Source organism: Lepidochelys olivacea, assembly GCF_965140295.1.
Source record: "Lepidochelys olivacea isolate rLepOli2 genome assembly, chromosome: 4".
Lineage (NCBI taxonomy): Eukaryota > Metazoa > Chordata > Testudines > Cheloniidae > Lepidochelys > Lepidochelys olivacea.
In genome coordinates, this window is record NC_140414.1 from 130,611,190 (window position 1) to 130,632,868 (window position 21,679).

At 43.1% G+C, this 21,679-nt stretch overlaps 1 protein-coding gene across 1 annotated transcript in view; it reads left to right on the forward strand.

Moving 5' to 3' along the window:
* POLN (DNA polymerase nu) overlaps positions 1-21,424 on the forward strand; it is a gene marked incomplete at its 3' end in the record, with an annotated part of 269,901 nt that extends 248,477 nt beyond the window's left edge. Inside the window, exons 27-28 of the mRNA XM_084625771.1 lie at positions 14,164-14,225; positions 21,356-21,424. Of these exons, the coding sequence (XP_084481897.1) occupies positions 14,164-14,225; positions 21,356-21,424 (131 nt within the window). The remainder of the gene's footprint in view (positions 1-14,163; positions 14,226-21,355) is intronic.
* Between the last annotated feature and the right edge of the window lie 255 nt (positions 21,425-21,679).

The window sequence follows — 21,679 nt, forward strand, 5'->3', positions numbered from 1 at the left end:
AACCTAGATTGTGCTGGAGTCTCAAACAGCTCCTGGTTCATGGTATGGCTGGACCCTGCCTCGCCCACAACATCTCCCCCCTCCTCCTTCTCACTGTTCATGGCAGGGGTGTCTGTCAGGGCTTCTCCAAGATATCCAGGATGGTCTGCAGGGTGCTGGTGATGTCTCCACCAAGTTTGGCATGCAGCTTGTGGTAAAAATGGGAGGTCTGCAGTGCGGCACTAGATCAGGGCTTTCGCTTGATCTAAGGTAAAGAAAAAGAAGCAACTTCGTGTGCAACCATTGTGGAATAATAATGTCCTCCGTATCTCCACTGGCCTCTGTATTTCCTCTAAGACCAAATGGAGAATGAGCAGATAGTTATAATTCCTCAGACCTCACTAAGGAAGAAAGGGCCATGTCAGATTCAACAGATATCTCTCAACTTCTCAGAAGCCAAAGTTTTTTATACAATTACATCAAAACATTCAGCTAACTCTCTGAACTTGTCTAACTATAAAGGATGGTTGGGAAAGAAAGCAATGTTTTAAAACAGGAAATAATGAAAAGTACTTCTTATCAGTGAGAATATACCAAGGTAATAAAATTGGTTGCTAACCATGTTATGTCTGTTAGACTTTCTAAATCAGAATCATATCTTGGAGATTGGTGCCTAAAATTGACCCTCCATCAGCTTTCTGTAAAAAAACAAAACCAAAAAAACCTCCCCTGTCCCTCATTTCTCATAAAGGATTCACTGACCTTGCAGGAACTACTGTCCACAGCTCTGACATGAAGTGTGGCACCTCTTCTAAACTCCTAACTGCTGCCATACACTCCTCCTGTGCTTCTAAAGAGATTATGGTTAGGTTTATTGATTTTTAAAAAGTCTCCAGGCACAAGAATTTAAGGAGGATTTAAAAAGTACAAGATTTAATTTCTTTTGCAACAGAGTTGGGGGTTTTTGTTTGTTTTTAAGATGCATCAATTGATATACTGTCTTTTCTATCTCAGAATTTGGATTACAGGGTACCGATGGAAAGAACCCTTTATATTTAGTGGCGCCGCTTTAAATTCCTATCTTTCTTCTTTTCCCTCTAATTTCAAAAATTACTTGGCACTCTAACATAATTATGAGGTATAATCTTTATCAGATAGCAATAAAATATATAGAGCCTTGCAAATCCGTAGATATCCACAGATATCTGCACCCGCGGATGCAGATGCGGTTGTATTGTTTGCCATCTTTGCAGATTGGACATGGATATAATTATTCAGATTCAGCTAATGCCAGTGAAAGTTTAATTTGCTTCTATATCGCATTGTCAGTTCATCAGCAAAAACTGAAATCATCACAGTGTCACCCCTCTGCACTTCCTTGCAGAAAGAAATTAAGTGCTGCTGCATACAGTTTGAAGGGAAAGGAGAAAGGCAAATCACCAGTTTTGAATACATTCAGATTTCTTATTCATGAAAACTGAGATACTATGCCTGGATGTGTCACATGTGTTGTGTGCAAAAAAGTCTGTGCTTTTACTAGCCATAAAACTGGTACTTCAAACTCACTTAAACATAAATGTAGTCCAGAATTGGGATCCAGTTTGCTGAAGATATTCCCCAAGAAATGTCAGTTTTCAGAGTAGCAGCCGTGTTAGTCTGTATTTGCAAAAAGAAAAAGATTTTTAAATGCATCCGATGAAGTGAGCTGTAGCTCACAAAAGCTTATGCTCAAATAAATTGGTTAGTCTCTAAGGTGCCACAAGTACTCCTTTTCTTTTTCCCAAGAAATGTGTCACTATCAGACAGGACATGAAGAGAACCATGACTCAGGAATTGCTGAAGTTTGTAGCAACAGACATAAGACTTTTCAAGGTAGTCAGCGGCGAGGGATTCCTTGCATATTCTCAATCTTTGATTGACATGGGTGCCAAATGGATACACATACGCTAATACGACATTCCACAACATTACCCTCAATCTGTAGACAGTTGATTACAGAAAGATTGCCTATTTGGGAGTAACTGTTCATTACACAGACCCGCAACAGTTGGGAATGGTGGAACAGGTGCTTTGTGTGACTCAGTTTGACAGCAGGAAACCAAACACTGCAGAGAACCTTTTATTCTTTTATGCTGTTATTCAAGCACTCAGAAGATTTGATATACACAGCATTACCAACCAGATGGTTTTTGTTATGGACCAGGGAGAAAATGTAGTGGCAGCCCTGAAGTCCTATGTGTGAATAAGCTGCTCAGCGCACATTATAAATAGTGTACTTGAGCACACTACCAAACCGGCAAACCAGAAAGAGGAAGCAGTAACCGAACTGATCCACGCAAGCCAAAATCTTGTTAATTATTTCAGGAGATCTGGACTTCAAAGCAGACAGCCAAAAGTCTCTGAAAGGAGATGTAGAAACATGATGGAACAGCAAACTACTCATGTTTAAGATAATCGAAGAACAGTGGGACAGAATATATGAAATTTTGACAGAAGAGGGGTATACTCAGCTCACTGATAGCATTGATCACAACACCTCAAGCATCTTAATAGAGTTCCTGCAGCCTTTTAAGGAAGCATCATATGCGCGAGAGCAACCATCACAGCTTAGTCTCCACTTGGTGCCAATTTTGTACAAAAGGCTGAAAAAGGATCCCCATTCTTCTGTCACTGATGAAAATAGTCTAAGTCAACTCAAATCCAAAGCCTTGCAAAATCTCATTGAAAAGTTTGAAATCAAGCCTATGCACAGAGTAGCGGTTTTCCTGCACCCACAAATGAAGAGGATGAAAGTTTTCACTGAAGAGGAGAGAGAGGAAGTTTATCACGTGCTTGTCTGATTGCAGGAGAAAAATATTCCTGCAATGAATCTTATCCTTCTTTCGTCAGCTACACAAACACCATCACCAAGAGAGACAAAATGGTCACATACAGAGTTTGAGGATTTGGATAGCGAGATAGACGATGATGAAGTATCAAGGTATATCACCCTGAAGCTGATGAAGAATGAAGATGAGCAACTGCTGGAGTGGTGGAGACAACACAAGCACAATTTCCCCCTTCTTAGTTGAGTTGCATGGTTTGTGCATTCCATCCCTGTATCCAGCACACCCTCCAAGAGAGCCTTCTCAGTCTCTGCTTACACAATTAATGAGAATCATACTTCATATAAGCCAGAAACTGTGGCTGATTTAATGTTTTTACCAGTAATATTTCAAAGAAAATCAATTCTCCCAGGGAAGACATTTGAGAGGAAGTCCCTCAATTCAGGGCTGTTATACATCACAAGCTAAATAGGCGTCCAACTTTTTTATTTTATAGTTCAGTTTGTAATTTTGAGCATTATTGACATGAGATGTTTATTTTATTATTTTTTTATGTAAAAGGCTATTTGTTCTGATGCATGTTATATAATAAGATTGATGTTTAAAATAGTAGTAATAACAATAATAGTGTGCCCATTTATTAAGCCATGTAGCTTTCTTATATAGTACACATTCATTCACACAGATGCTCCTCCTAAGAGGCACAGTGAGATAGGGTGCTGATGCGGGTACCCCACTGAAATCACTGAATATTACAGTGGGGCCAGGATTTCAGCCTAAGTTAATACAAGAGATTATCAGACCTAACATTTTTACTACATCTCTTGCTGAGATGCAAATATAACATTTTGTGCATTGATGTTATGTACTTTTACTCTCTGAGGTAGGGCCAATAACTATTTTACAGGTATCAAAATCAACCCCTAAATGAGACAGATTTGGAACTGGTATCAAAGACATTTCTCCATATTTACTATGCATCCCAGATCTTGAAAATAATGAATCTGTCATTTACTGCTTTCTGTGCTTGTAGAAGACATGGTTGCCTGAGTATTAGTACGAAAAATTGAAGGAGTTGATATGAATCTAAATCTACTGATATCTGGATTCTGAAGAACAATCAGTTCCAAAACCATTAAAAAATTTGGATTATATTTTTAGAGCCCTGCATAGATACAAAAATTTGGATCTGCATCCTCAATAATTGACTTGTATGTGGACCACGATCTGCACTCCACCTTTATATGTATCCGCATCGGCACCTGTAGCTTGTTTGAACAACAATAATAAAGTTCACCTTCACCTTGTAGCTGATCATGAAAGAAGAATAGGCATGGTCAAGATTTCATTATCCCAGAGAATGAGCACTGAATTCCTAAGTGTTTATCTTCTGTGTTAAATACTAAGGAAACCACCACTGACTTGTTTGCACCAGTGAGAATCCATCTCCTAATATTTTCCAGTCATTTTAAGGCAGTGGTTCCCAACTTTTTCCCTGCTGCAGCACACCTTGATATCTTTAATTATTTTGAGACACACTACCATATTGTCTCCAAATGGATTCACCCTCTTATCGCCTGGGTTTAATCTGTTTACCACCCTTTCCATTCACAGTCTGTACAATACAGTTACTGATGTTGGAGCAGGGGCAGGCAAACATTTTGGCCCAAGGGTCACAGCTGGGTGGGAAAGTTGCATGCAGGGCCATGAATGTAGGGCTGGGGCAGGAGGTTGGGGTGTGGGAGGGAGTGCAGTGTGCAGGAAGGGGCTCAGGGCAAGGGGTTGGGGTGAGGAGGGGGTGTGGATTTCAGGAGGGGGCTCAGGGCAGGGGGCTGGGGTTCAGGGGTACAGCAGGGGGTTGAGGTGCAGAAGGGATGAGGCAGGGGGCTCAGGGCAGGGAGTTGGGGTGCGGGGTGCAGGAGGGGTTTGGGGTGCGGGCTTCGGCCCGGCGCCGCTTACCTGGAGCGTCTCCGGGGTGGCAGCAGGGCTAAGATAGGTTCCCTGCCTACCCTGGCCCCGCGCTGCTCCCGGAAGCGGCCAGTGTCATGTCCCTGTGGCCCCTGGGAGAGGGGGGGCAGAGGGCTCCCCGCGCTGTCCTTGCTTGCGGGTACCTCCCCTGAAGCTCCCATTGGCTGTGGGTCCCCGTTCCCAGCCAATGGGAGCTACGGGGAGCTGTGTCTGCAGGCAAGGACAGCACATGGAGCCCTCTCCCCCTCCCCCAGCCCAGGGGCCGTAGGGACGTGTTGCTGGCTGCTTCCAGGAGTGGTGCGAGGTCCGCGGCACCATGGGGTGGAAATCCTGCGGGCCAGATCCAAAGTCCTGACGGGCTGGATCCAGCCCACGGGCCATAGTTTGCCCAGCCCTGTGTTAGACTCTAACATCATTAACTTTATTCTGCAGATTGTGACAAGTATTTTCAGTCAATTCACTCATTCACACCAACAAGTCCCCAGTTCTGCCTCTCAGCTTTCCCACCCCCACCAGTTCTGCCCCCCAGCTCCTCCACCTCACACCCGGTCCTCACTCCTGAGTTCAGCCCCTCCTGGGGTTCTTCCTCACTCCCAACCCTGGGGGGCTGCAGCAAGATCCCTGCTCCCCTTCCAGGCTTGGGGCAGTGGCTCCATGGGCTCTTCCCTCCAACCCCCAACCAGCAGCTGCAGGAGAGAGGGGCAGGGGTAGAGAAGTTGACTGGTTGCTCACAGGAGGGGAGAGGAGAGGTAGATTGAGCTCTGATTGGTTGCTCTACCCCTGGAGGAAGTGGGGCAGATGGCTAATCAGAAGGCAGCCTTCCCCCGTTCCTTCTCTCTCGCCAGCCCCCACTCTGCAGGACTCAAATTTGTTATCTTAAACTCTTTTGGAGAATGGAATGTGATGCGTGCATAATACTTGAAAGGGGCCTTGTCCCAGAGAGCAAAAGTACAGAATGTGATCCAGATCTGACACTGATTAAAACACAAGGGAAGGGTTTTTTGTTCTCGCATGTAGTTTTTAAAAAAAATTCTGCAGCACACCTGTTCAGGTCTGGTGGCACATTGGTTGGGAAACACGGGTTTAAGGGCCTACTAGCCAAAGAAGCCGATGAAAGGTGGGAGTTTCTGAAAATCAGTGAAAGTCAACAGCACTTGTGCTCCGAACTCATTCAAATGCTTCTGAAAATCCCTCCACTGGTCTTCATCCCAGATGAGTCCATGATATATAGGATTATGAATATTTGTCAAAATAACCGCAAGACTTGCTGTTTAAAAATAATACTGTGGTGCAAAGAGCCGTGAGTTCTTGCATCCCCGACATTTGTGTTCAGGGGGCGTGTGGCTGCTGTTTTTCATTACATGTAAGTCTCGTTCGTCATCCTGGCCACAGAAATTACATTTTAAGATATGGAAAAATGCAGCAGAACATGTGGCACTATTGACATGCCAGCATAAAAGGGGAATTGTAACTGCTTGCCATAAATGGGTCAGATGGGTCCCCATGTTTAAAAAAATGGTTGTTGGTCTAGATAGTAACAGTGTTAAATGACAGTTTGTAACAGGATCAAAGATGAATGTTACTGGATGATGTCCCTTTACTCATTGATGGTCAGTGCTTTGAGAAGCATTGGGGATTGCTAGATGTTCATTACACCCTGTAGAATCATAGAATCATAAAATAACAGAGTTGGAAGGGACCTCTGGAGGCCATCTAGTCCAACCCCCTGCCCAGAGCAGGACCAATCCCAACTAAATCATCCCAGCCAGGGCTTTGTCAAGCCTGACCTTAAAAACTTCTAAGGAAGGGGATTCCACCACCTCCGTAGGTAGCGCATTCCAGTGTTTCACCACCCTCCTAGTGAAAAAGCTTTTCCTAATATCCAATCTAAACCTCCCCCACTGCAACTTGAGACCATTACTCCTTGTCCTGTCATCTTCTACCACTGAGAATAATCTAGATCCATCCTCTTTGGATCCACCTTTCAGGTAGTTAAAACCAGCTATCAAATCCCCCCTCATTCTTCTCTTCCGTAGACTAAACAATCCCAGTTCCCTCAGCCTATCCTCATAACTCATGTGTTCCAGTCCCCTAATCATTTTTGTTGTCCTTCACTGGACTCTCTCCAATTTCTCCACATCCTTCTTGTAGTGTGGGCCCAAAACTGGACACAGTACTCCAGATGAGGCCTCACCAATGTCGAATAGAGAGGAACAATCACATCCCTCGATCTGCTGGCTATGCCCCTACTTATACATCCCAAAATGCCATTGGCCTTCTTGGCAACAAGGGCACACTGCTGACTCATATCCAGCTTCTCGTCCACTGTGACCCCTAGGTCCTTTTCCTCGGAACTGCTGCTGAGCCATTCGGTCCCTAGTCTGTAGTGGTGCATTGGATTCTTCCATCCTAAGTGCAGGACTCTGCACTTGTCCTTGTTGAACCTCATCAGATTTCTTTTGGCCCAATCCTCCAATTTGTCTAGGTCCCTCTGTATCCTATCCCTACCCTCCAGTGTATCTACCACTCCTCCCAGTTTAGTGTCATCCGCAAACTTGCTGAGGGTGCAATCCACACCATCCTCCAGATCATTAATGAAGATATTGAACAAAACCGGCCCCAGGACCGACCCTTGGGGCACTCCACTAGATACCGGCTGCCAACTAGACATGGAGCCATTGATCACTACCCGTTGAACCCAACAATCTAGCCAACTTTCTACCCACCTTGTAGTGCATCCATCCAGCCCATACTTCTTTAACTTGCTGACAAGAATACTGTGGGAGACCGTGTCAAAAGCTTTGCTAAAGTTGAGGAATAACATGTCCACTGCTTTCCCTTCATCCACAGAACCAGTTATCTCATCATAGAAGGCAATTAGATTAGTCAGGCATGACTTTCCCTTGGTGAATGGAGGGTTGGTCCAGAAGTTAGGACATTAGCCTAGCATTTGGGAGATGGCTTCAATTCCCTGCTCCCCTACAGATGACCTTGGGCAAGTCATTTAGCCTCTCTGGCACGGATTTCAAAAGGTATTTAGGTGTTGCTGTGCTATGCCTGATTATTTTAGATGCCTAAATCTCATTTCCAAAAGGGTTTTAGGCACTTAGGAGCCAAAGTCTCATTGATAATTGATGGGATTTAGACTCCTAAAAGTCTAAATCCCTTTTGGAAATGAGGTTTAGGCTCCTAAATCTGTTAGATGCTGATACTGAATGCAGCAATGCCTCAATACTTTTAAAAATCTGGGCCTCTGGGCCTTGTGTAAAATGGAGATAATAGCATTTCCTTCTCTCACAGGGGTTTTGGGAGGATAAATACATTAAAGATTGTGATTCCCTTTGGGGTCTACTGATGAAATAGGTATAAAAATAAAAACTTGGTATTATTACTTATTATTATTATTATCTTCACTCACCATATGTGTACGTTCCTGACATAATGTCATCAACAGTGCAAGGAATTTTATTGGGGATTTATGGGCTGTAGGAGGTGAGGATAGTACACCTCATAAGTTTTGGCCAGCAGATGATTTTGAGTCTTTTGAAGTTCGTGTACTGCTGTAAAGGGTATATAGTAAGTTGATTTTCCTATAGTTTGGACAGAGACACATGGTGTGTGATGTCACATACAGGACAATTGCTGTATTTGGGTATGGGGGGCACATATTCTCCAGACATTGCCCAACATTCACAGATCCTTCTGTGTGTATATATGCAGTATATTTCTCCATTCAGGGGCCTAGCCAAGCCTTAATTTCAGGATCCAAACAAGAGGTTTGTTTTGCCATTCATTAAAATATCCAAACTTGGCTAGGTCATGTTCCTCCTTGGTAATTCATGTAATCAACAGGGATGTGGTGTACATTTGGCACTAATTCTTATTTGCCCAAATAGAGGAAATGGCAGTAGAGTTGTTTGGAAACTATCAGACAGGTTTTCCCATTAGATAATGCCAATTCGTCAAAATCAAAATGTTCTACGAAGACAGTTCGATTTTGATGAATATGCTGACTGAAATGAAGCATATTACTAACCTGTCTTTCTTCCTGCCAGCTTGCACCCTGGCTCCTCAGCAGTCTTCCTGGCATGGTGTGGGTGTGGGTGTGGGGGGGGGCAGGGGTGCTATCAGACTTCTAGCTCTTCGACAGCCCACCTTGCTGCCTGATGGGGAGCCAAGAGCCTGGAAGCCCTGCAAGCGCTGGTGTCTCCCAAGCTGCTAGATTTGCAGCTCAGCCCAGAGTCCCAAGGCTTGCTGGGGCTGTAGCTCTGGGGCTTGGGACCCCAGTGCTTTCCCTTTCCTAGAGAATTTTGAAATTTTGGGGTTTGTTTCAAACTGGAACTAAACCACATTTCAAAATATCGAAAACTTCCATGAAACGGAATTACTTTTCTCCCCACAGCTGGCAGTGGCAACATACTTACACATTTCAGCAAATAAGCAGTGGTCACCTTGAATGTGTTAATGCCTATAGTGGGAGTGTGCCTGTTTTGGAGGAATACAAAGTAATCTCCTTACAGTATAGGGATAGTCAGGTGGCTATGACTGTAAGGTCTGATTTTCTGCTGCATATTCCATATCTGCCCAGCAGATCTGAGAGGTGAGCTTTATCTTTAATAATTACTAAGGAGTGTTCCCTCTATAGAATCATAGAGTTTAAGGCCAGAAGGGACCACCAGATCATCTAGTCTAATCTCCTGTGTATCATGGGCCACCAGCACTCCCCAGCACCTGCACACTAAACCCAACAACTGAAATTAGACCAAAATATTATAGCCCACAGGCAAAGAATAAGGAGGACTGAGGTGCACTAGTGCACAAGGTCCCTGCAATAGCAGGGAATTCATTAAGTGACATATGTATACAAATAATCCTGGGAAGTGACCTGCACCCACACTCTGTAGAGGAAGGCAAAACCCCCCCAAAGTCACAACCAATTTGGCCTGGGGGGAGAATTCCTTCTGAACCAGGCAATCAGTTAGAACCTGAGCATGTGAGCAAGAACCAGCCACCTACATACCTGAGAGAATGCTTGGTGCCACCTCAGAGCCCTGGCCCACCATGCCCAATGTCCCATCTCCAGCCATGGCCATCTCATATGCTTCAGAGGAAGGAGATTAAAAAAAAAACAACCCAGAATACATTGGGGGGGGGGGGGAAATCCCTTCCTGACTCCTGTCAGTGGATAGCTGAAACCCTGAAGCTTATAGGAACCCCATAAGATATAAACGGGAAGTGAGCCCCAGGACTTCTGAGCTCTGCCTCCTCCCATCACAAACAACCCCGTCACATACAATTGCACTCATAAATTTGGTCAGTTCTCTTAAAATTAGTTAAGTTGCTTGCCCCCACAACTCCTATTCATACCTCATTACACCCATTACTGAGCAGAGCAATTAATCTGAAGGGCATTTACCACCAAAAATACCTTCTGTGCATTTTTGTGTAAATGTCTCTGTTTTACTTCCTTATCTGTGGTGTGCTATAGCACAAGTTAATATAATTTTATGGCAATTTTTAGAATTAGGTTCTGTCTGTGCATTTTTGGTAGAAGGACTGAATCTAGGAATTCCTTGTCCTTGTATTTATTTTTATCTGGCAAATACAATACATGTAGATTTGGGTAATATTTCATACATTTCAAAAGGTAAAACATTTTCATCAGAAATAATTGCTTTAAGTGTAAAACAAACAAACCAACACATACCAGAAAAATCAGACTGAACATAGCCATCTCCTTTTAAAGCGCAGTTGGTTTGATGACTCAAGACTTTGTCTTTAGTTATCACAAGTCCAGTGTCTTGGATTTATTTAATCTGAATAAAAATAGTAGGCTTATGGCCAAATTCTATAAATCATTATTTACTTAGCTATAATTTGATGCACTTCTTGGGAAACTTGCCAACTACATAAGGAAGGGCACATGTTCAAAAGAGGGCTACGATAATTGGAAGGAGAAAAGGAGGAACTGGCCATCACAAGAAAGTTACAGTTTCCCTTCTCTAAGAATTTTATTTTTCATACTCTCTCATGGATGAAAGATTTTTGAACAGATTCTTCAATGGAATTGGTTCAAACAAGCTTTTGTTCCACCTACAGCATTCATTCCTTCTCTTCGCACCTATTTATAACTTCTTCAGTAAGTATATTTATTCTGGTCATTACCAAGAGAATGCCACTAGTTGTTAATATTTCACTTCCTCTGATTTTCTCCACCTCATCTCATCCCCAACAATGCTTTTGGGTAGTGACAGAGTACAGAGCATAGTAAACATGACATTACCGGCATTTGTGAAGTGAGCAGGAATAAAAATAATCTGTGGGATACTGTAATTCCTGACTGTAAACTATACTGTATGAAACAATATGTCGAATTGCAGAGGTTGGAGTTGAATTCTACAGACAGAATTGAAATGATGGGATATGTCTGCCTGCACAATAACTTTTTATTGTTATTATTTATAATGCCCGAAGATGTATTCGGTGCTTCACATCAATGAGCAAAAGAGAGTCCTTGCCCCAAAAGTTTTACAATCTAAATGTTAGATATGACACAGTGAGGGAAGTAATGAGCAATAGGAAGAGGAGGAGGCAAGAAATTGCAAAGAAATGCAGTAATATGATTACATGGTTATTTAGTGTAGGCATTTAAACATTGTGGTTCACTTATGTTGCCTTGTAATGTATAAACAGATAAGGAAGATAAAGCTAAGAATGGATATTTATTATGGGTATGGGGAGGTGACTTTTCAGAGGAATTTTAAAGAGGAGAGATGGTGATTTGGAGAACCAGAGAAAGAAGGGGATGGTATGAAAAAGGGAACAGAGATGTCTGAGAGAAAAATAGATGAAGGGGATCATTGAGGCTGGCATCACTGGTAGAGCTAAATAGAGGTCAAATAAGTGTGAAGGGACAGAGTTATACAGGAACTTGAAGGCCAGAATGAGAAGCTTAAATCTGAAGTGATTGAAGTAGAGGAACCAGTGGAAACATTCAAAAGTTGTGGGGCAGCTCGAAGGGCTAGGAGGATAAGTGTAGTGATTGTGGTCAAGTGGACAAATTAATCAAGACACAGCGATGGACGTCTCTTGCAGTTCTTCATGTCTGTCAGACAAAGAGTGAGTCTAAATTCAGTCCTCCAGTACATTCTAACCAGGTAGAAGAATAAACTCATGGAACTTGGTTCCTTCAGGAGTCCAAGCAATAAATCAGCACCCAGAGATAAGAACACCATGCAATCCAGCACAGTTTTGTATAATGTACCCCAAAATGGTTTACAGATTTACATAATAAATAACAGTAGAAGAAAAAAGTTGAAGTATGATAGGCAAGGGAATGTTTTTTCAGATCATATTTTTAAGAGTCTGATTTTATAAGACAGTGATATAGCAAGACCTAGATCCCTGAAGTTTGAAGGGTCTCTGGCTGGACTCTGTAGAGCAGGGACTGGCAGAGAGGAGGCCAGTGCTAGATGAGAAAAGGGAATGAGAAGCAGAGCTGAGAGAAGAAAAGCTGTGAGGTAGACTGAGCAAGTCCACAGAGGCTTGTTTTAAATAGATTGTAGAAGTGAATGAGGACACAGTGAAATTGTTCATGGTGTGGGCATTCTGGACTCCTAATTTTGTAAATAAACAGGCAGCAGCATTCTGGGCATATGAGAGGTTTCAGAACTCAAACTAGGGAAGACAATAGAGAAGGGTATTACAACAGTAAGGTCTTGTCTACACTACAAAATTAGGTCAACCTACAGCCACCGCAGTAATTCAATTGGCTGTTGGTGTCCACACTACCCTCCTTCTGGCGGTGGAGCGCATCCTCTTGCACTTGACTAAAGTGGGGCACTGACAGCCATGCAGGGCTCACAGCTGAAGCCCCACATCCACCCTGGGGTGATAGTCCCAGCTGTGAGCCCCACACAAGCTTAGTTTCACAGCACAGAGCCTACCAGTGGTAAAATTGACATTCTTGTCAATTTCACGCAGCTATTGTCTCTGCTCAGAGATGTTGCACTCTTGGCAGCTCTGGGAGCTCTGTGGAGGGCTGGGAATCCAGGCTCTCAGTGCCCAGCAGTCTGGCTGGGAGCAGAGAGCCTGGGCAGCAGCCCACTGGGATTCGGGAGCCTGGCGGGGGGGCACCAGGGCTCTCGGCAGACAGAGGGGAGCCCAGGCAGCAGTCCACTGGGAGCAGGGAGCCAGGAACTGGGGGAAAGCAGGGCTCCCAGCAGAGAGCCCAAGGAGCAGCCCACTAGGAGCCAAGAGCCCGGCGGGAGAGAGGAGCCTGAGCAGCAGCCCACTGGGAGCGGGTAGTCGAAAGCCCAGGGGCAGCCGGGCTCTAGCTGGAGCCCCTCACCTGCCCTGGGGTGACAGCCCAAGCTGTGAGCCAGGCACAGGGTTCCTAGCAGGGAACCTACCAGCCTTGCTTGTCAATTTCATGGCTCCAGAAGGGAGCCATGAAATTAACAAGAATTTTAGCCAATAGACAATGTAGGTAACACAATGTCTACACGGATATCGCATCGCCCTAACTACACCAACTTTAGCCCTGTGCCTCTCCTTGAGGTGGAGTTATTATGTTGGTGTAGTAGGGCACTTACATTGGTGGGAGCAAAGCTGTAGTGTAGACACTGACATAGTTAGGTCGACATAAACTGCCTTATGTCGACCTAACTCTGTAGTGTACACCAAGCCTCTGAGAGAGAGAAGATTAAGCATGGATTAGGATTTCACTGGACATAGACTAAAGACAGTGTTGTGCACAGACAGTGTTGTGGCAGTGGTAACAGCAACAGCCCAGGTATCTCACATGGAGGATTGTTTAGCTGGCATTGGTCTCTTTGGTTCATAGAATAAGAGAGCTCCAGTCTTTAGTGACACAGCCTGTCTAAAATGTATTATTGTTTTTGTTAGTTTTGTTTTAGACCCAGTTTCACATATTTAAAATTTAACCATACTTTATTAGGAAAGAAATGCCAAGCCATACAACTTTGAACCACAGCAATCAGACATTCTCTACATACTTATGTCTCTTTGAAGTGCTGTGCTTTGGTATTTCTTGAGTTTCAAACTTCAAAAACTATTTTTAATTGAAAATATTATAGATATTAGAGATATTTTTAAAATTGTCTCTAAAATTGCTAATTTCATTTAAATTGAATGTGAGTTTTATTTAAAAGTAACTGGTCTCTTCCACAACAGAAAAGGATTTCCATTTTATTTCTTTGTTTGATATACAAGAACAATTTGAGTAATTTTTGAATAGTCAAATGTGTATTCAATCTAGGAGTAAAGACTGTATTCAGCATGACACAAATAAAGTATTTTCTTTCTATATAATAGTTCTAAATTAGAAATTAAAGATGAATATATTCAAACTTTTATGTTTTTATTATAGCACTTGTAAAAAGAACAATGGAATCCCTGCAGCAAATCAAAGCCTTAGAAATGCCCCTAAAGGTATGGACAATTCTGGATTGAATTACATTTACCCTGAAGACTCTATCATATTGGCTTTTACAGGTTACTGTTAATTATTTCAAGAACCTATAGATGGTTACTTTGGAATTCACTTCACGAGTTTCTTTTTCATATCTGCAAGTACTATAGACTTAAAATCACAGTAGAAGCTCTAAACACAACTGACTGAAAGAAACCCTTCTCTAAATTTCTAAGGCCATGTCCAGATTCTGACATTTATGTCAACATTGTACTGTGATCGCTCTAACATCTGTTTCATTCATTGCTGTGGAATTCCTGTTTAGAGTGGAAGAATGAAAAATATGAGAAATCATTTATATCCTGCAAAGGCTTTCTAAAATGTGTCTCAGACATCCTGTATTGAAAATCTATTCCAAAACACCTCTCCTCAGTCAGTTTCAGTTAGATCCAAACCACAAAAAGTATTCAGTAATTCAGTGCTGCTTGGTATATTTAACAGTTTCTTCACAGCAAAAGTCCAGGTTTTGTTTTATGAGTTAAGCTACCGACTCAAGTACTGGACATCTGACTGCTTCAGAAGGCATGTTTTCCAAGCCATGATTCATGTAAATGGCAAATACAATGTACAGAAAGTTTAAATAACTGCTTACATTGTATCTGGCTTTCCTGTAAACTGAGAACTGTGGCTGGTGCCAGATGCTTCAGACGGAATGAACAGGGCAATTTTTGAGTGATCCATCCCCTGACATTCAGTGCCAGTTTCCAGCAGTCATAGGTTTAGGAACACCCAGACCATGGGGTTGCATCCCTGACCAACTTGGTTAATATCCATTGATGGACCTATCCTCCATTAACTTATCTAATTCTTTTGTGAACCCAGTTATACTTTTGGCCTTTACAACACCCCCTGGCAATAAGTTCCACAGGTTGACTGTGTGTTGTGTGAAGTCATACTTCTTTCTGTTAGTTTTAAACCTTTGCAAATTAATGTAATTGGTTCTTGTTGTTATGTGAAGGGGATAAATAAAATTTCCTATTCACTTTCTCCACACCATTCGTGATTTTATAGACCTCAATCATATCTTCACTAAGCCTAGTCAGTCACAGCCCAAAAAATTGAATCTGTTCCCCTCACAGATTATGCTGAAATCTTAGTGTGGGTTAGCCAAGATTTTTTAAAGTGAATAGTGATTTTGGGTGCCTTAGTTTTCGTTTAAAGAAAAGAAGTACTTGTGGCACCTTAGAGACTAACAAATTTATTTGAGCATAAGCTTTCGTGAGCTACAGCTCACTTCATCGGAAGCATTCAGTGTAAAATACAGTGGGGAGATTTATATACACAGAGAACATGAAACAATGGGTGTTACCATACACACTGTAACGAGAGTTATCAGGTAAGGTGAGCTATTACCAGCAGGAGAGCGGGGCGGGGAACCTTTGTAGTGATAATCAAGGTGGGCCATTTCCAGCAGTTGACAAGAACGTCTGAGGAAGGGGGGGGGAATAAACATGGGGAAATAGTTTTACTTTGTGTAATGACACATCCACTCCCAGTCTTTATTCAAGCCTAAGTTAATTGTATCCAGTTCACAAAAATTACCACTTTTAGGTCTGTAATCGAGTGAATAAAGAGATCGAAGTGTTCTCCAACTGGTTTTTGAATGTTATAATTCTTGCCATCTGATTTGTGTCCATTTATTCTTTTATGTAGAGACTGTCCAGTCTGGCCAATGTACATGGCAGAGGGGCATTGCTGGCATATGATGGCATATATCACATTGGTAGATGTGCAGGTGAACGAGCCTCTGATAGCGTGGCTGGTGTGATTAGGCCCTATGATGGTGTCCCCTGAATAGATATGTGGACACAGCTGGCAAAGGGCTTTGTTGCAAGGATAGGTTTCTGGGTTAGTGTTTCTGTTGAGTGGTGTGTGGTTGCTGGTGAGTATTTGCTTCAGGTTGGGGGGCTGTCTGTAAGCAAGGACTGGTCTGTCTCCCAAGATCTGTGAGAGTGATGGGTCATCCTTCAGGATAGGTTGTAGATCCTTGATGATGAGTTGGAGAGGTTTTAGTTGGGGGCTGAAGGTGATGGCTAGTGGCGTTCTGTTATTTTCTTTGTTGGGCCTGTCCTGTAGTAGGTAACTTCTGGGTACTCTTCTGGCTCTGTCAATCTGTTTCTTCACTTCAGCAGGTGGGCATTGTAGTTGTAAGAATGCTTGATGGAGATCTTGTAGGTGTTTCTCTGTCTGAGGGGTTGGAACAAATGCGGTTGTATCGCAGAGCTTGGCTGTAGACAATGGATCATGTCGTGTGGTCAGGGTGAAAGCTGGAGGCATGTAGGTAGGAATAGCGGTCAGTAGGTTTCCGGTATAGGGTGGTGTTTATGTGACCATCGCTTATTAGCACCGTAGTGTCCAGGAAGTGGATCTCTTGTGTGGACTAGTCCAGGCTGAGGTTGATGGTGGGATGGAAATTGTTGAAATCATGGTGGAATTCCTCAAGGACTTCTTTTCCATGGGTCCAGATGATGAAGATGTCATCAATGTAGCGCAAGTAGAGTAGGGGCATTAGGGGACGAGAGCTGAGGAAGTGTTGTTCTAAGTCAGCCATAAAAATGTTGGCATAGTGTGGGGCCATGCGGGTACCCATAGCAGTGTCGCTGATTTGAAGGTATACATTGTCCCCAAATGTGAAATAGTTATGGGTGAGGACAAAGTCACAAAGTTCAGCCACCTGGTTTGCCGCGACATTATCGGGAATACTGTTCCTGATGGCTTGTAGTCCATCTTTGTGTGGAATGGTGGTGTAGAGGGCTTCAACATCCATAGTGGCTAGGATGGTGTTTTCAGGAAGATCACCGATGGACTGTAGTTTCCTCAGGAAGTCACTGGTATCTCGAAGATAGCTGGGAGTGCTGGTAGCGTAGGGCCTAAGGAGGGAGCCTACATAGCCAGACAATCCTGCTGTCAGGGTGCCAATGCCTGAGATGATGGGGCATCCAGGATTTCCAGGTTTATGGATCTTGGGTAGCAGATAGAATACCCCTGGTCAGGGTTCCAGGGGTGTGTCTGTGCGGATTTGTTCTTGTGCTTTTTCAGGGAGTTTCTTGAGCAAATGCTGTAGTTTCTTTTGGTAACCCTCAGTGGGATCAGAGGGTAATGGCTTGTAGAAAATGGTGTTGGAGAGCTGCCTAGCAGCCTCTTGTTCATATTCTGATCTATTCATGATGACGACAGCACCTCCTTTGTCAGTCTTTTTGATTATGATGTCAGAGTTGTTTCTGAGGCTGTGGATGGCATTGTGTTCTGCACAGCTGAGGTTATGGGGCAAGTGATGCTGCTTTTCCACAATTTCAGCCCATGCACATCGGCAGAAGCACTCTATTTAGAAGTCCAGTCTGTTGTTTCGACCTTCAGAAGGAGTCCACCCACTTTTTGTAGTCTTGGTAGGAAGGTTTCTGTGGGTTAGTATGTTGTTCACAGGTGTGTTGGAAACCAGTCGGAGAACACTTCAATCTCTTTGGTCACTCGATTACAGACCTAAAAGTGGCAATTCTTCAACAAAAAAACTTCAAAAACAGACTCCAACGAGAGACTGCTGAATTGGAATTAATTTGCAAACTGGATACAATTAACTTAGACTTGAATAAAGACTGGGAGTGGATGGGTCATTACACAAAGTAAAACTATTTCCCCATGTTTATTCCCCCCTCCCCCCCCTTCCTCAGATGTTCTTGTCAACTGCTGGAAATGGCCCACCTTGATTATCAGTACAAAAGTTTCCCCCCTCCCCTCCCCCACAGCTCTCCTGCTGGTAATAGCTCACTTTACCTGATCACTCTCGTTACAGTGTGTATGGTAACACCCATAGTTTCATGTTCTCTGTGTACATAAATCTCCCCAGTGTATTTTCCACTGAATGCATCTGCTGAAGTGAGCTGTAGCTCACGAAAGCTTATGCTCAAATAAATTTGTTAGTCACTAAGGTGCCACAAGTACTCCTTTTCTTTCTGCGGATACAGACTGACATGGCTGCTACTCTGAAACCTTAGTTTTTGTTTGTTTAACCTGAGACACCTTAAAGGTACTTGATTTTCAGAAAGTGCTGAACCCTCTCAAATGTCAGCCTCGCTAAAATGTTTGAAATGGAGTACCCCAAAATGGAGGCACCCCAAGTCCCTAGTCACTTTTAAAAACTTGGCCATACCCCCTGTTTGCAAAAATTGAGTATGTAACAACAATTATTCACTGTTTGAATATTCCTCGGGGCAAGTATTCACAAGCCACAACCTCAATATATAGAAATGACACGAAGCTGAGGGGAGGGGTAGATATGCTGGAGGGTAGGGATAGGGTCCAGAGTCACCTAAACAAATTGGGGGATTAGTCTAAAAGAAATCTGATGAGGTTCAACAAGGACAAGTGCAGAGTCCTGCACTTAGGATGGAAGAATCCCATGCATTGCTACAGGCTGGGGACCGACTGGCTAAGCGGCAGTTCTGCTGAAAAGGACCTGGAGATTACAGTGGACGAGATGCTGGATATGAGTCAACAGGGTGCCAAGAAGGCTAGGGTGACCAGATAGCAAGTGTGAAAAATCGGGACAGAGGGTGGGGGGTATTAGAAGCCTATATAAGAAAAAGCCCCAAATATCGGGACTGTCCCTATAAAATCAGGACTTCTGGTCACCCTAAAGAAGGCTAACAGCATATTGGGCTGCATTTGTAGCAGCATTGCCAGCAGATTGAGGGAAGTGATTATTCCCCTCTATTCGGCACTGTTGAGGCCACATCTGGAGTATTGCGTCCAGTTTTGGGCCCCTCACTACAGAAAGGATGTGGACAAATTGGAGAGAGTCCAGCGGAGGGCAATGAAAATAATTAGAGGGTTGGGGCACATGACTTATGAGGAGAGGCTGAGGGAACTGGGCTTATTTAGTCTGCAGAAAAGAAGAGTAAAGGGGGATTTGATAGCAGCCTTCAACTACCTGAAGGGGGGTTCTAAAGAGGATGGAGCTCGGTTGTTCTCAGTGGTGACAGATGACAGAACAAGGAGCAATCTTCTCAAGTTGCAGTGGGGGAGGTCTAGGCTGGATATTAGGAAACACTATTTCACTAGGAGGGTAGTGAAGTACTGGAATAGGTTACCTAGGGAGGTGGTGGAATCTCCGTTCTTAGAGGTTTTTAAGGCCTGGCTTGACAAAGCCCTGGCTGGGATGATTTAGTTGGGGTTCGTCCTGCTTTGAGCAGGGTGTTGGACTAGATGACCTCCTGAGGTCTCTTCCAACCCTAATATTCTATGATTCTATGATTAAATTACATACAAAAATGTGTTAAAAGAACATTAAGGTTGCAAAGTCAATCACTGAAAAGTTAGGAAATGCCAAGATTAAAATTGCCCAGGCACTCTTATTTACCCCTCCTTCAAATACAAAAATGAGGGGGTAGGAGGTGGAACATTCAATGACACTGAAAGGGAATGAGTTTGTAACTGGTACATGGAAATACTTGGTTTACACAACACATAATTAATCCTTGGAAGTCATTGCCATGAGGTGGTATTGATGTAAGAACTTAGGAGGGTTCTAAAAAGGGATCATGGATGATGCAAACATCTCAAGTTACATAAGAGGATATAAATCTTCATGTTTCAGGGCATAAACAACTACTAACTGGCAGGGGTTGGTAAGAAAAAGTTCCTATGGGCAAAATGTTACACATCTGCCTACAGGCACTGACTCCGTGGGTGCTCCGGGGCTCAAGCACCCATGTGAAAAAATAGGGGGTGCTCAGCACCCACCAGCCGCAGTGGTTCCAGGGCCGGGCTGGCTGCTGATCAGCTGTATGGCGGGTTCTGGGGTGGAGCAGCAAGCATCTGGTGGGAGGTGCTCTGGGGAGGCAGAGAGGAGTGAGTGGTGGGCATGCAGGCAGGGCTTTGGGAGAGGGGCAGAGCAGGTGCAGGAAGAAGCAGAGTGAGGGCAGGGCCTTGGAGGAGGGGGCCTGAAGGGTTTCTTATACCTCCCTCTAAAGTATCTAGTTCCAGATACTGTCAGATATCGGACTAACTGGACTACTGCTCTGATCAAATATGGCCACTCCCACAATAGCTTGGCATTTCCCAAGTAAATGACAAGTACATCTAGAACAGGTGAAAGGAAATCCATGCTCAGACAATATGTAGTCAGGAGTTGGGTTTCACTGAAATTGCTGAGCGGAGTTTATTGAAAAGTTAGGAGTATTTTTATGACCAAAAATATATGTAACTAAATCTGGTTAAAATAAGAGTAATCAACATCTCCTGCTTCAGGGCATCCCTGTGGGATTCAGAAAGACCTTCTCCCTCTAATGCACAATAGGCTAGGAGCATTATGAAGGTGTTTCACCTTCCTCTGAAGTATCAGGTTTGGATCAGTGCCAGATATCGGATTTAATGGACTAATAGTTTGAGCTGATCCTGTGCTCACTAAAGCAAAAATCTGTTTTTGTTGTTGTCATATTTTATCTTGTATAATGAGAATAATGCTTCTGAGATGTGAATGATGAATACGATAAGCTTTTATAAAATGCCTCAGCATATACCTAGCGTCTATTTCATATATATTTGTATGCTCTGTTAATCTGAATATTGCCCCTTTAATATGGAGAAGGAAGTGTCACAAAGTAGAGCACACACAATTTTAGTGGAGAAAGGTTTTTTTGTTTGTTTTGGAAGGACAAGATACTCTGTATCTTTTAAGTGGCTTCTTCTCCAAAATGTACAGTTCCTGTTAATGAGGATTAACTAGTACCAGTGATCACAAATTAACTGAAGTAAACAAAACTGAAGGCCAGAAAAGTAAATGGTAAAGAATGGTATCTTTATGATATTCCTGACAATGATGTAGCTCCCTAAACCCCCCCCACATTTTGGGATTTCCTTTTGAATTTAGTGAGATGTGTGGGCACATTTAAAGACAAACTGTGGTCCTAAATGTTATAGCTTTTTAATTAGGAATTGTAGTTAATGATAATTAAATAAAAATAGACATTAATTAAAGATATTTCAAATTAGTGAAGCTCGTAGCCTAGATCAAGAACTCCAAAAGGAGAAGCAAAAATAAGAATATTTTCACTGTATACTTTTTATTTATTTGTTTAAATCTTATTGACAGGTCCCCTTGAAAGTGATTCTTACCACTGGAAAGTCATGGGGTTGCATGACAGAATTACGGGAGCTGTAAAACAACAGTCATCAGGGATGTTATTCAGTATCAGTACACATCATTGGCCTATACTGATTCTTTACTGAATCACTAGGCAACAGCTCTGCTGGATCTTTCATAAGCACCTAATACTCTGCATGTGAATTTTTTTACTTCATTTTGTCTGTAGCCCTAGGCAACAGCAGTAAGATAAAACTGGTTTTTACCAGTTCATTGTGTTTCCTTTAGCCAAGGTAACCAGCAGGGAGCTGCTTTTGTTCAGAGCTAAAGTAC